At 36.8% G+C, this 15,254-nt stretch overlaps 1 protein-coding gene across 7 annotated transcripts in view; it reads right to left on the reverse strand.

Annotated features, from left to right (window-relative positions):
* The window catches only part of LRBA (LPS responsive beige-like anchor protein), a 747,585-nt gene that overhangs the window by 654,518 nt on the left and 77,813 nt on the right, over positions 1–15,254 (reverse strand). For all 7 annotated transcript variants that reach the window (XM_025267094.3, XM_044930515.2, XM_025267095.3 and 4 more), the window contains 3 exons: positions 6,951–7,182; positions 6,642–6,742; positions 306–401 (listed from right to left, as the gene is read on the reverse strand). In XM_025267094.3, coding sequence (XP_025122879.2) covers positions 306–401; positions 6,642–6,742; positions 6,951–7,182 — 429 coding nt within the window. The remainder of the gene's footprint in view (positions 1–305; positions 402–6,641; positions 6,743–6,950; positions 7,183–15,254) is intronic.

Below are 15,254 nucleotides of genomic sequence, written 5' to 3' on the forward strand. Positions count from 1 at the left end.
CAGAATGCAGAGATAAAAATTCATAAGAAAACATGGCTTATGTTGAAAAGAATTGGGTTCTTATTCCATTGAGACCCCAAGGGGTGAATGCGCAGCTTTCTTCATTTCTTAAAGCCTCTATTTCTTCCCCTCTAAAACAGTCAGGAAAAAGGAACAGGCAGTACTGTTTTAAGGATTGAGTTAGGCTGTGCACAGAAGTTATCACCCAACACAGAGTGAAAGAGTGTCAAGAGTGCTTATAAGGCCAGGCTTTCAGGAGGCAAAGGAAAGAGCTTCAGATGATTTCCTCATTAATATCTACTTACTGCAGCACTCTTTCCTGGAAAGTTGAAAAAGGCATCAGGACCATACTTCTGTGGCATGTGCTTTAACACAGACAGCAACTTTCCAGCATGTGGAGGCTATGAAAATAATCAGCAATTCATTAACCACATTATTCACCACAGAACAAAAATACATACTTTTAATATAGACATACTTGAATACACCCCAAAATAATAATTCCATAACCTAAAAAAGCATATATAATATCCAAAAATGGTTATTTTCAAATATCTTAAAGAAATAAACAACACACTCTATGCCACTGTTCTGTGGAAGGTGCTAGATAAATATGAGCCAGCAGCATTTGACACACAGCACTTCCACACTGCAGCAAAAACGACCTTTTTAAAATTACAGACTACATCATCCCACCACTCATCCCTTTTTAAAACACTTTTTATTCTCACCAAAAAATAATGCTTATCAAGTCCCATTGTTAAAGGCACTTTAAAAATATTTTAAAAAAAAACAGTAAAATATTTTAGGCTCATGACCACGCTAGGGATTATTATCATCCCATTTTACAAAGGAGGAATTTGAGGCAGAGGAACATATCCAAGGTCATACAGGTAGTATGACAGGTAGGATGAGAACTCAATCTGATTCCAGAGTCCAAGCTTTTAATCACTACACTTTCAACTTTATATAACTCTCTCTCCAGTAGCTTCTCACTGCCTTTAAAACAAAAGACCAGAATCCTTAATATGACCCAAAAGATCCTTAACTGCACTCCATCTATAATGACTTTTTCCCATAACAGAGCCTGAACACAAACTATTCTCCTTAAAATGTTCTCACGAGGACTATTCCCTACTCCCAGCCCTCCCCTGCCTTAACTAAAGAAATCTTACCCATCGTTTAAGCTCATCTTAATGGTCACTTCCCAGGGCAGTCTTTCCTGACCTCTGAAAACACATCAAATCTCCCTACCATATTTCATTCTACAACATGTTTCTACTATGGAGCATGTATAAAAGTTGTAACATCACTTTTGTTTGATTAAATGTCATTAATTAATGATATGTTTGTCATTAATCAATGTCTCCTCTAACACATTCAAAACCAACAGCTAAAACAAAAAGGTGTATTTACATTTATAAGGAAAAGCAAAGGACAACACGATAATAATTTAAATCAGTTTGCAAGCAAATAGAATAATGTGTAGTGCATTCCTCTTAAAAGTTAAAGTTCAAAACAGTGTCAAACTACAAATGAAATCACAGTCTTGCCTTCATCTTATTCGGCAGCTGGTCTAAATTATCATGAGTAACTATCTAGGGGCTTCCCTGGTGGCTCAGTGGTAAAGAATCTGCCAGCCAATGCAGAAGACATGGGTTTGATCCCTGGTCTGGGAAGATTCCATATGCCACAGACCGACTAAGCCCGCGCGCCATGACTACTGAGTCCTCATACCACAACTACTGAAGCCCCAACACCCAAGAGCCTGTGCTCCCCAACAAGAAGCCACTACAACGAGAAGCCTGCTCGCCACCACTAGAGAAAAGCCCGAGCAGCAACAAAGACCCACCCAGCACAGCCAAAAAAAAACAAAACCTAACCAAAACAGTTTGGCAATCTTTCATCCAAAAGTTAAGTGAAAAGTGGCATTAATAAGCTTGATCAAGAAATTTTCAATTAACCACACTGTTCAATTATAAAAGTGTAATAAGTTACTATAATCACATTGTTTTAAGTAAATTCTAAAATGAAATTACCAAAAATAATCTACAGTCAAAAATAAAAATATAATATTGTAACAGTTTCATCTACAGAAATTATTCCTCATTTTCCTTTTCTATCAACCAATTAAAAAGAACCCAAGAGTAGCACTTTACTCCACAGATGCTGCTAGGAGACTGTATACTAGGAAAGCCTCTCAGAAAATAATTTAGTATTCATATTTCAAGAATCTTTAAAAACTGATACACTAGTTCCATATGTAAAAATCTATGTTAAAGTAATAATCAAAAAGGCAGACACACACTTAAATACAGGGATTTTTCACTCCATTAATGTGATACCAAAGCTACATAATAACTGAGCAAAGCCCTGCTCTTATTTTATTAATAGTTCATTATTTTTTCCCTCTATCCCCTATAACTATACCCTTAACCTCAACGCACTTAATCTGTTTTTTTAATATCTATTTATTAGGCCGCATCAGGCATCCTGCAGAATCTTTCAATGTAACACAGATTTTCTGTAACAGCTGCAATGCACAGGACTAGTTGCTCTTCAGAATGTGGTATCCCAACATTGCAAGGTAGATTCTAAATCACTGGATGACCAGGGAAATCCTGCTTAATCTTTTTATGTCAACCTTCAAAAATGTGTATCTGTGCGATTATACTTAAAATTCTTTTAAATTTTAAGTATAATCTGTACTTAAATTTTAAGTATAATTCTGAAAGAGATGGGAATACCAGACCACCTGACCTGCCTTTTGAGAAATCTATATGCAGGTTAGGAAGCAACAGTTAGAACTGGACATGGAACAACAGACTTGTTCCAAATAGGAAAAGGAGTACGTCAAGGTTGTATATTGTCACCCTGCTTATTTAACTTATATTTAGAGTACATCATGAGAAACTCTGGGCAGGATGAAGCATAAGCTGGAATCAAGACGGCTGGGAGAAATGTCAATAACCTCAAATATGCAGGTGACACCACCCTTACAGCAGAAAGTAAAGAAGATCTAAAGAGCCTCTTGATGAAAGTGAAAGAGTGAAAAAGTTGGCTTAAAGCTCAACATTCAGAAAACAAAGATCATGGCATCCAGTCCCATCACTTCATGGCAAATAGATGGGGAAACAGTGGAAACAGTGGCTGATTTTATTTTTTTGGCTCCAAAATCACTGCAGATGGTGACTGCAGCCATGATGTTAAAAGACGCTGACTCCTTGGAAGGAAAGTTATGACCAACCTAGACAGCATATTAAAAAGCACAGACATTACTTTGCCAACAAAGGTCCATCTTCTCCAGCACCACAGTTCAAAAGCATCATTTTTTTGGCACTCAGCTTTCTTTATGGGCCAACTCTAACATTCATACATGACTATTGGCAAAACCATAGCTTTGACTAGATGGACCTCTTGAGAGCCCATTGGACAGCAAGGAGATCCAACCAGTCCATCCTAAAGGAGATCAGTCCTGAGTGTTTACTGGAAGGACTGATGCTGAAGTTGAAACGCCAATACTCTGACCACCTGAAGCGAACAGTTGACTCATTGGAAAAGACCCTGATGATGGGAAAGATTGAAGGCGGGAGGAGAAGGGGACGACAGAGGATGAGAAGGTTGGATGGCATCATCGACTCAATAGACATAAGTCTGGGTAAACTCCGGGAGTTGGTAATGGACAGGGAGCCCTGGAGTGCTGCGGTTCATGGGGTTACAAAGAGTCGGAGACGACTGAGCATCTGAAATAAACTGAACTGAAATTATACTTTAATTTTAAATATAATCAATATATAGTCAAGACTGTATATTGTCACCTTACTTATTTAACTTCTATACAGATTACATCATGAGAAATGCCAGATTGGATGAAGTATAAGCTGGAATCAAGATTGCAGGGAGAAATATCAATAACCTCAGATACGCAGATGACATCATTATGGCAGAAAGCCAAGAGGAACTCAAGAGCCTCTTGATGACAGGGAAAGAGGAGAGTGTAAAAGCTGGCTTAAAACTCAACATTCAAAAAACGAAGATCATGGCATCCAGTCCCATCACTTCATGGCAGATAGATGGGGAAACATTGACAGACTTTATTCTCCTGGGCGCCAAAATCACTGCAGGTGGTGACTGCAGCCATGAAATTACTTGCCCCTTGGAAGAAAAGTTATGACCAACCTAGACAGCATATTAAACAACAGAGACATTACTTTGCCAACAAAGGTCCATCTCGTCAAAGCTATGGTTTTTCCAGTAATCATGTATAGATGTCAGAGTTGGCCCATAAAGAAAGCTGAGTGACAAAAAATTATTTATCCCTAGAGCCACCTGGTAAGTTTATTTTACTGTATGCATTAATTCTACCTGCTATATAATCATCTATTCTATGCATCCAATACATTCACCTAGCTACTCTAAGATAAACATACATGTTGACAATTCACTGCCATCAAAAATAATGCTTCTGAACATCTTCACAGGTTAAAAATAACTCTGTCCCCCACTTATACTTGCTATTATCCAATTTATAATTCTTGATACTACTGATATCACATATCAATATTGTTTTAATCTGAACATCTCTAATTATTAGAGATTTAGCATATATTTGATAATGGGGTTTCTATCTCTGTAAATAAATATCTGTTCGTATTATTTGCTGTTTTCTTATAGTTTTCTCTGTACACCAATAGAACAAAAAATGTTTTAATTATATATTCAAAATAAATTCTTTGAACATAAATCAAACCAGTATTCTTCTGGACATGACAGAGCAACAGGACCTACGATTACCAAGTCACCATAAACAACTAGAAAACTGGACAAAATGTATGAAACTAAAACTGTTTTGAGACATGGAAAAGAGGTAGCTCAAGACTGTGATCCTTGAGAAAGGGAAACAAAACGAGCCATGATATTCCCAGACTTTTTAGTTGGAGTCAATTTTCATATCACAGATCATTGCACAGGGGAGGGAAATCAAACAGAACTTAAAAATCTCACTGAGTCAATGAGGCAGAAACTGGAGAATGGGTAGCCTGAGGAGGACAGAACCATCAGGGCAGAATACTACAGAGGAAGGACCAAGGCAAAGAAGAGACTCTAGAAATCTTCAGACCCTTTGACATAATACCAAACTGTGCATTTCTACCTTAAAACTCAACAAGGTGAGATTTTAACAGCCGTAAGTCAAAGAACTCCCAGAGCTGATACAGAGCCAGGAATCACTGGGACCCTCCCAGCACTGCAGAGAGACCTCAGGCTTATACTATACTCTTGCCTAGTGTGTGAGACTCAGGGTCATGCACAGAAACTCTACAGAAGTGAGGCCAGAATAATAAGCTGACTTTGCCTGAGAGCAACAGCCAATCTAGACGTGACCCAAAACAATTTTAAAGTAGTCCTTTGGAAGGACTGATGCTAAAGCTGAAACTCCAGTACTTTGGCCACCTCAAAAGCCTCTTGATGAAAGTGAAAGAGGAGAGTGAAAAAGTTGGCTTAAAATTCAACATTCAGAAAACTAAGATGATGGCATCCAGTCCCACCACTTCATGACAAATAGATGGGGAAACAGTTGAAACAGTGACAGGCTTTATTTTTTTGGCTCCAAAATCACTGCAAATGGTGACTGCAGCCATGAAATTAAAAGACGCTTGCTCCTTGGAAGAAAAGTTATGACCAACATAGACAGCATATTAAAAAGTTGAGACATTACTTTGCCAACAGAGGTCCGTCTAGTCAAAGCTTTGGTTTTTCCAGTGGTCATGTATGGATGTGAGAGTTGGAATATAAAGAAAGCTGAGCGCCGAAAAATTGATGCTTTTGAACTGTGGTGTTGGAGAAGACTCTTGAGAGTCCCTTGGACTGCAAGGAGATCAAACCAGTCCATCCTAAAGGAGATCAGTCCTCAATATTCACTGGAAGGACTGATTCTGATGCTGAAACTCCAATACTTTGGCCACCTGATGCAAAGAACTGACTCATTGGAAAAAACCCTGATGCTGGGAAAGACTGAAGATGGGAGGAGAAGGAGACAACAGAGGATGAGATGGTTGGATGACATCACCAACTCAATGGACATGAGTTTGAGTAAGCTCAGGAAGTTGGTGATGGACAGGGAAGCCTGGCGTGCTGCAGTCCATGGGGTCGCAAAGAGTCGGACACAACTGAGCGACTGAACTGAACTGACCAATACCATCCCATGCAAAGGACCATGAAAATGCACATAAGGAGAGTAGATCCAATAAACCACATGGCTTTTGCCCACTGAGTGGGTTGTTCAAGTTTAAGGGCCACACTTAAAACTACTCAGATTGATAGAGAAGCTAGGTGCTGCTACCCAACATTTTTATTTTCTCTGTCCTTTGCCTTTTCCTCTAGTAAATGCTGAATGTATATGAGAAATATTAATCATTCAAAGAAGGACCGAATTACCAACCTTCTTGGAACACTCAGTTTTCTTAGTCCACAACTGTGTCACGTGATAGCAAAATCAGCCCTGTAAGTCTAAATGCTATTCTAATGATCTCATCTACTCAATTTGACATTCAACCCCTGTGCAGCAATATCAATTGCTTAAAAGCCAATAAAATGTCTGGAGAGGGGAATATCCTCAAATATCAAAGAATATTTAAGCTCACCCATCGTCCTTTATCTCCTTGAAGTTTACTGAAGAACAGCTTTAGTTCTCGAACTGTCAAGTTGTAGCTAGCCAGCACTCCCAACATGTCAACTAAAAGATCTGGAAACAAAGAAAGCAACAAATAAGATAATTAAGCTACTTCTACCTCTTGAAGAATTAAAATATACAGTGCTTGCTTAAGAGTTTAGACAATAAAGTTCCAGATACATGTCACATGCTCAGTATCTCTTAAATATTACTAAAGAAGAAAACTACTTAATAATCACACTTCATTTCCTCACAACCACTGTATTATAGAAAGTCATACCTGCAATCATACTGTCAACTTTTTCAATTTTCCCAAGCACTTTTTCAACAAGGCCTACTTCAGTGCAGATTTGAAGATTTCGTATACTTTTCTTCAGAATGGCTGTAAACATGCTCCAGACTTCTGCTTGGCAAGTAACATCACATTTTTCCAGTAAGTCCACCATGCAGATGATACTCTCACCTTCTTGAATAATGAAATTCATTTCTAAATCAAACTGCCCTCCTACCAACTTCAGGGGGCGACAGGGAGGGTGGAAAGAAAAAATACATTAAAAGCATTAGCATTTCTTCAATGTAACTAGAGTATATTACAAAGCTTTAGTTTGGCAGTAAATACCCATATACATTCTTCTCTACCCCTTACAACAATAAAAAGATCTTTTTTTTTAATTTATTTATTTTAATTGGAGGCTAATTACTTTACAATATTGTAGTGGTTTATGCCATACATTGACGTGAATCTTTAAAAAGATCTTTAAAACACATACACACACAGCTCTAAAAAATAAAGCTTCGGAAGAAATCTTCATTTTAAGATAGCACAGTCAATCAAGACTTAGAATATAAAAATAAAAATATTTTCAACAAAAACAAATATAGGATGTCTTAGGTAAATCACTACCTACTGACACTGATGAAGATCTCAGTTGTATCCCACTCTTTGAGACCCCATGGATGTAACCCACCAGTCTCCTCTGTCCATGCAATTCTCCAGACATTACTGGAGTGGGTTGTCATTTCCTCCTCCAGGGGATCTTCCCGACCCATAGATTGAACCTGGATCTTCTTCACTGCAGGCAGATTCTTTACCACCTGAGCCACCAGCAAAGCCTCAATGAAGATCTAACTTAGCTCTATAACTGCTTCTAATTCAATGTTTCATCTATGAATTAGGTAATCCGTAAGCTACACACTATTCTTGCCTGGAGGATTCCATGGACAGTGGAGCTTGGCCAGCTACAGTCCATGGGTCTCAAAGAGTTGGACACAACTGAGCAATTAACATTGTAAGCTACTCATAGCAACCTAAAGATCCTTTGCTACCCGTACAAGGTATGAGCTCTCAGCAAAAATGAAAAGCTGAAAAAGGCTCAAAGTGGACACAAAACTTGTAGTTTTACTTGTCAAATTCCTGGTTTATTATACATACCTATCCATTTTGATCCCTCCTATCAATAATGAGGATAACTTAAACATAAACTTCACACACACTCAAAGCCAGTAATTAAAAAAATGTTATTTCATTAAGATTGCTATCAGAAAATCCATCCAGAGAGAACTGTACTGAGACCTATTCCTACTTTGCTATGTCACCCACAGCATTTTCCTACAGAGGCAAAGTTTTTGTTTTTGTTTTTGTTTTTTTAATTTTAACAAACCCCAACTGTTTAAATGAAATAAAATACTTCTAGAATTACCTTTGCAGACTTTTTTTTTTTGGCCATGCCATGCAGCTCAAGGGATCTTAGTTCCTCAGCCAGGGATTTAACCCACGCCCTCAGCAGTGAAAACACAGTCCTTAGACTGCCAGGGAATTCCCAGGACTATCTTTTTTTTACTAGATTTTTTAAAGATCTCTATATTTTAAAGAATAGTTACATATATGATTCACCTACACTCCAGTCCTTCTGAACACTTTATTATGCAGTTTTCATTATGTTTTACCAAAGTCAAAAAGTAGGAAAGAATTACAAGAAAGTGAACTGTACAAAACAAAATCTCATACGAAGAATAACACGTGACCAAATAAGAGTTTACTTCGGAAAAGCAAAAAAGATTCAGAATTAGAGAATCAATTAAAACTCCGTACAGCCAGGAATGAATACACATCCCATGTTCTGTCAAAGATACACACTAGCATGAAAAAGAAAGAATGGAAAAATGAAAATCAAGAGGCAGTATCTGCATGCAAGCAGATAAGAATTCTTGGCAAGCACAGTGTTAAAGGCTTTTGGTTCTTCTAGGAAAGCTATGGCAGGGATTTTAGTGTACAATTCTTTGCATCATCAGGAGCAACAGGTGACATAGGAGATGACAACTGTGTGCTAAGAGTCCCTTGGTGTCACTGGGCCAATCCTCCTAGCAACGTGGTCCTAGCTATAAACATGCTTGGTTCCCTAAGGTGACCCTAAAATTCTGTAAGCTACATGAGAAGTCCTAATAGGGATTTTTTTGGTTTTATGATTAATCGTCATTTTTTTTCACTTGATGTAGCCTTTATTTTATTCTGAAATAATTTCAGACTTTCAAAAAATTGCAGAACAGTATACAGTTCCTGTATACCCTAATGTGAATATACTGTATCATCATAGTACAGTCATTAAAACCAGGCACAATACTACAGATCTTACTCAGATAGCAAGACTTGTCACACTAATATCCTTTTTCTGATCCAGCATCAGCATCTCCTTAGTCTTCTCCAAACTATGACAAGTTACACAGGCACTCTTTGACTTCCATGATGTAGACACTTTTGAAGTGGATTTGCCAGCTATTTTCATGGCTGTCTTATGATGTGAATGGCTTTTCCCATTAAATTCAAGCCGTGGATCTTTGGTAAAAAGCCCTCTATGGAGACGGCGCGCGCTTCTCAGTGTGCCATCACCTCACGTGGTGCCTGCCTGGCACCACTCACATGGCATCTGACGCCAGCACGCCCCACTAGCGCTGACGCTAGGCTGGTCCCACGCTCAAGGAGGCAGCTGTCAGATATTTTCTGTTTTAAAGTTATTATCTTTCATTTTCATATTATTAAGCTTTCTTATAAGAATATTCTCAAAGAATACGTTGAGACTACACAAACATATTGTTTCTCATCATACTTTTAAGCATCCATTAATGGATCTTACCGAGAATTGTAAATACTGAGGCATAGATAAATTGTCATCTTCTATTTCCATCAAAATTTCTATGTTCATTAATTTTAAAGACTTCCTTTAATAATAAAATACACCTAAAATGTCAGCATTATGCCCAAAAAGGAAAATTGGAATGACTTTCATGAAAGTCACAAATAAGACTAAGAGGTACTATCACCACTACCAGTTGACATATTTCTGGAGATACAAAAGTCACATTTAGTGCAAAGGCAGCAACATGTATAAATATCAGAACAGGGGGGTTAAATTCCAATCATTTTCAGATGATAATGAGGAAAACTAAAAACGGCTATAACTGAGATAAGTATTTGGCAATGGAACTACTGCTTAAAGTTAACAAAATGAATCCATCTCAGAAAGAATTATGCTAAAGAGAAGCCAGACACCAATGGTTACCTGAACAACCAGAAATTTATTCCACAGGTACATTTAAGTAGTGATATTAGACATAAGAACTTCATTAGCATGCAACAGAAAACAGAAGAAACGATACCCCTCAAAAAGACATGATAAAGTTAGTAAAGTTGTGTTTATATAATGGAATATGATTCAGTCATTGGAAATAACGAGGCAGCTCTGACAGAAAAAAACATCTCTAAAATACACTGTGTAGCTGAGATAATCAAAGTGGAGAAAAGTGTGAATAGTGGGCTACAATTTGAGTATAAAACATATACATATAAACACATACCTGAGAATGATACACGAGAAACTCAGTGGTGATTGCCTCTGCAAAGGCAGCTGAGCGCCCGGAGGGCAAGGGCGAGGGGAGAAGCGGGTCAACGGACACCTGAGGACGTCCTCCACACTGCTCTCAACAGGCCAAAGGCCCAGCTGCAACCAACTTCACCGTGATATTACTCACATCAATCTTTCATTTTGATCTGTGTTTATCACCAGCAACATGCACCCTTCCAAGAAGCTACAGAATTAATTTTTGAAAAGTAATTTCCAAAAAAAATCCAAATATTTCACCAGCTTTTAAATTGAGTTTATCCTGCAAGAGCAGTATCCAGACAGGTGTGTTAAGTATTTCTCCATTGCTTTAAATATTGTAAAATATGCCTTTCAAAGAGAAAATTGATGGCAGAAATTGGCACATACACATGTGGCATATTTGATATACTATATGTATGCATGTCTATTATACCTAAAAAGCACGCACAGGGTCTACAGTATGTCATGTTAACCCTTTTAATAGTTATCTGAAGCTGATCAACCTTCAAAACACAAATTTGTTTCCAAAGGCAGGGATCATAGTCCACGTCCAGGCCCTGGCTAGTTATTATCTGAGCTGCAGTAATGGCTGTGCACTACAAAATGTAATCTTCCCAAATGTCACAGTAAGTTATGAATATCTGAGCAGCCTAATGCACTTTACTAGCCATGAAATGTGAAAATGTAATCTTATTACCTTTTTTATGGTTGTATTTTTTTGAATAATGTAGCCTGGAAACTGATGTATAGTCTTTTTCTGCATTTTAGCATGATTTGGTCTCCATTGCTATATAGAACATTTTTCAATACTCTCCATTTCAACATATTTTAGTCTTTGCCTGAACTTCATAAACAATTTTTATAGCCACCTTCAGGGTGGTATAACATTCTTTGTATAGGTTATGGTTTAAAGTACAAGATTATAGAAATTATAAAGTATATTAGTCAAAGAATCTAAATAAACCTTCACAAGTTTCGTATTAAAACTTTATTTGGGCACAAAGATTATTTTCTTCACAATGATTTTATTAACAAAAGGTTTTACGCTTTTTAGTGATTAAAGCTAAGTCACTTGTATTTTCAAACAGCCAAGAAACAAATATAGACCAAAACTAATTATTTTTCTCTTCAAAACTGGAAAGACTATCATACAAGAAAATTCTAATACTTAAAAGTAAAGACATGTTTTCCCAGGAACCTTGCTAAATTTTCAAAGATGCAGGAGGTATAGCAGAAACTGGACAGAGCACATGCACAGTTTATGGCCCTAACCAGGTACTTCCTATCTCCTGTCTAAGCCATTCAATCTCTGGTGCTATGCTACAGCAGCCCTGGCGAACTCTCACACCTCTGTACTCCCTAGGGTTCATTTGTGATGCTTCCTACTAAATATTTCAGTAAGGGCAGATAGAAACTCTTTAAAAAGCCAGACCATGACCTAGAAACTCTTCAGCTTATCTCCTCTCAGCACTTTCATTTAATAGAGACAGACTGCACTTTTCCTTACAGAGATAGTTCTGTGATTGGTACTCAATCCATCAAAATAAAACATGTATTGTTAAGGGCCTTTCTTGGAGGTCCAGTGATTAAGACTCAGTGCTTCCACTGCAGGAGGTACAGGTTCAATCCCTAGTCAGGGAACTAAATCCCGCATGCCACACAGCATGCCCCCCCCAAAAAAACTGTTGAAAGATAAAAACACAGATGATAACTATTTTTTTAAAAAGGGCAGAGGAAGGAATGGCTCACACCAAAATTAGGATATAGATAATTTTTCTGATTTAGATAAAAAGATTCCAAGATGTTAATACTGTTCTATCACTAATCTGCTGTTAGGTATATGTATTTGTATTTTATGTACATTTATATATTTACACATGTATCTTTGGCATGTTTGATACACTTCACAATAAAAAAAATGTTTTATGTGGTTCCGTGATGAAGGTTCTCCTAGAGCAGCTAGCATAAAGACACACAAATTTAACCTACAAGGGCACAGGCTACACAACATTCTCTTAGAAAAAGCTGCATTCTCTCCAATGAACTCACAAACCAAAATAAACTCACAAACCAAAATCAAAACACACAAGAGAAAATAACACAGCATAAAGATGAGTCAGTAGACATGCTATTAATAACATGAAGTGCTCAAGAACTTCAAACTATAAAATTATCAAATGTATGTGATTATAAATAATTACAAAATTATGTAATTGAGACTTTCCAAGAAAGAAAATAAGAAAAAAAGACACAAGATTAGGAAGGAAAAGAGGGAAGATATCCCAGCAGATTTGAAAAACAACAACAATAAACAGAACTTCTACAATATAAGCAGTCATTGAAATTAAAAACTCAACAGGTTAAAAAATACAAAGAGTCAGGCAAACTATCAAGGAACTAAAACAGCTGAGCAAAGTCCCAGAAGGCAGGAGAGTGAGAAAGAAGGAAATAGAAGATAAAAAGAGAGGCTGAGACACTGAGGACAGTATGAGAAGGATAATTACATGTTCAACAGAAAGTCCAAAAGTAAACACAGAAGGGAAGGAAAGATAGCATAAGCAGCTAGAATAACAGAGACCTTTCTCAGAGTCATCAGTAATGTGAGCAGAACACACAAAGTCCCAATTCTGACACAAAATTTAACACTACAGATACTATAGTAACATAATAAAACTTATTTTAATAATGTCAGGTCTACTTTCAGATAAAAAATTTCCTGTATAGTAATATTTCCCTCTCTTGGAATATTAATTTCTCTAAGTACAGATAGCAAGGTGTTTCTCTCACTATTACTGATGTAAGTAGAGACTATTGTGAACTAGATGCTATAAATGTTAAAAAAAAAAAGAGTAAGTTCATTATGAATTACAGTAATTACAACCCTTAAAATGTCATTTAGCATCCAAAGAATTTCACACAACATAAAAGTCTAAAACATATCCTCACTATTAGGTACTGGCAATGAAATCTGCTATTTTAAGATTCATTATGAATTATAAAACACTCTCAACAGTAAGGGTTGGGGGTTAAGAATTTTTTCGTTTCAGCAATTCACTGATTTTCCCTTGTCCCTTCTAAAACTATAATTTAAAAAAATATATATTCAGGTCCTAGGAATTAACAGAATATTTAGTCTAATACAAAAGAAATTTCTCATTTTAGAAAATTAGATTAACTTTGCTATTCTCTGCAATTGGCTTCCTACTTTCTTGTATCATTTAAAGAATCATAACTTAACATTTTCTTAAGGCCCAATTTAAGACCTATCTCTTCTAAGAACCATTCTGAGTTTTCTGCTGCTGCTGCTGCTAAGTCGCTTCAGTCATGTCCGACTCTGTGCGACCCCATAGACGGCAGCCCATCAGGCTCCCCAATCCCTGGGATTCTCCAGGCAAGAACACTAGAGTGGGTTGCCATTTCCTTCTCCAATGCATGACAGTGAAAAGTGAAAGTGAAGTCGCTCAGTCCTATCCGACTCTTAGCGACCCCATGGACTGCAGCCGACCAGGCTCCTCCATCCATGGGATTTTCCAGGCAAGAGTACTGGAGTGGGGTGCCATTGCCTTCTCCGTCTGAGTTTTCTAGCCTACCATAAATCTGGGTGGCCCAGTCAAATGTTTCTGACTAGAAGACAACAATTTCATATGATTTAACCTAATATTTTAATATCGTGTATAATTTTTTCATATCACAAGGTTTAATCATTTCTTCAACTAGTTTCCATCAATCTTTTCTATTCAAATAGCATAGATAATGATCCCAGAAAATAGGAACCATTTCAAAAAATATTTTTTATCTTTTTTAATCATCATACTATGTTTGACATTTAATGACTGGATCCTTAGGATACATACCATTAGGTTTAAATATTACTCATTATTTACATAATTTAAAAATTAAGGAAATAAGCTTGAGTTTTTACTATATCCCAGTGCAAAAAGCAAGAAATCTGAAGTCCCACTTGTAGTATCTTAATCGCTCTCCAAAAGATAAGGTAGGCAGTCAACAATATAATAATTAAGTGCCAAGACCCCAACAAAAGCTCAATCCATTTCGTGAAAGCATTTGTCCAAAAAAGATCCATACGTGAAAATTTAGTTTTGTTCATAATCACCCAAAACTGGTGATTCAAATGCCATCAACTACTAAATGGATAAACAAGCCATTGTACAACAATACAATAGAATATATACTGCATATATTTATATAATACAATATATATACATTCTATATAATAGAATAGTATATTGTATAGGGAATATAGGGAATATATATTGTATAGAGAAGCCCTACAATAGAATACTCATTAGCAATAATAAAGAACCAACAATCAATACCATTAACAATATGAATCAATCTCAAAAACATTATATTAAGGCAAAGAAGCTGGACATAGAAACTACATTTAATTCCATTTATATGACGCCCTAAAAAGGAAAGAAGTATAGGGAAAGACGTTAGATCAGTGGTTGCCAGGGGCTGAGAACAGAGGGACAATTCACCACACACACACACACACACACACACACACACACACACACACGAAGGGGTGTTTTGGGGGTGATAAAATTTTCAATATCTTGATTATCGTATTGGATACCCAAAATATATCCATCTGTCAAATAAAACAATACATCTAAAAGGATGATTTTTACTGTATGTCTTTAGTAATCCTAAGGCTTAAAATAAATCTAAAAAAAAAAAAA

The sequence above is a fragment of the Bubalus bubalis genome, chromosome 17 (genome assembly GCF_019923935.1).
Source record: "Bubalus bubalis isolate 160015118507 breed Murrah chromosome 17, NDDB_SH_1, whole genome shotgun sequence".
Lineage (NCBI taxonomy): Eukaryota > Metazoa > Chordata > Mammalia > Artiodactyla > Bovidae > Bubalus > Bubalus bubalis.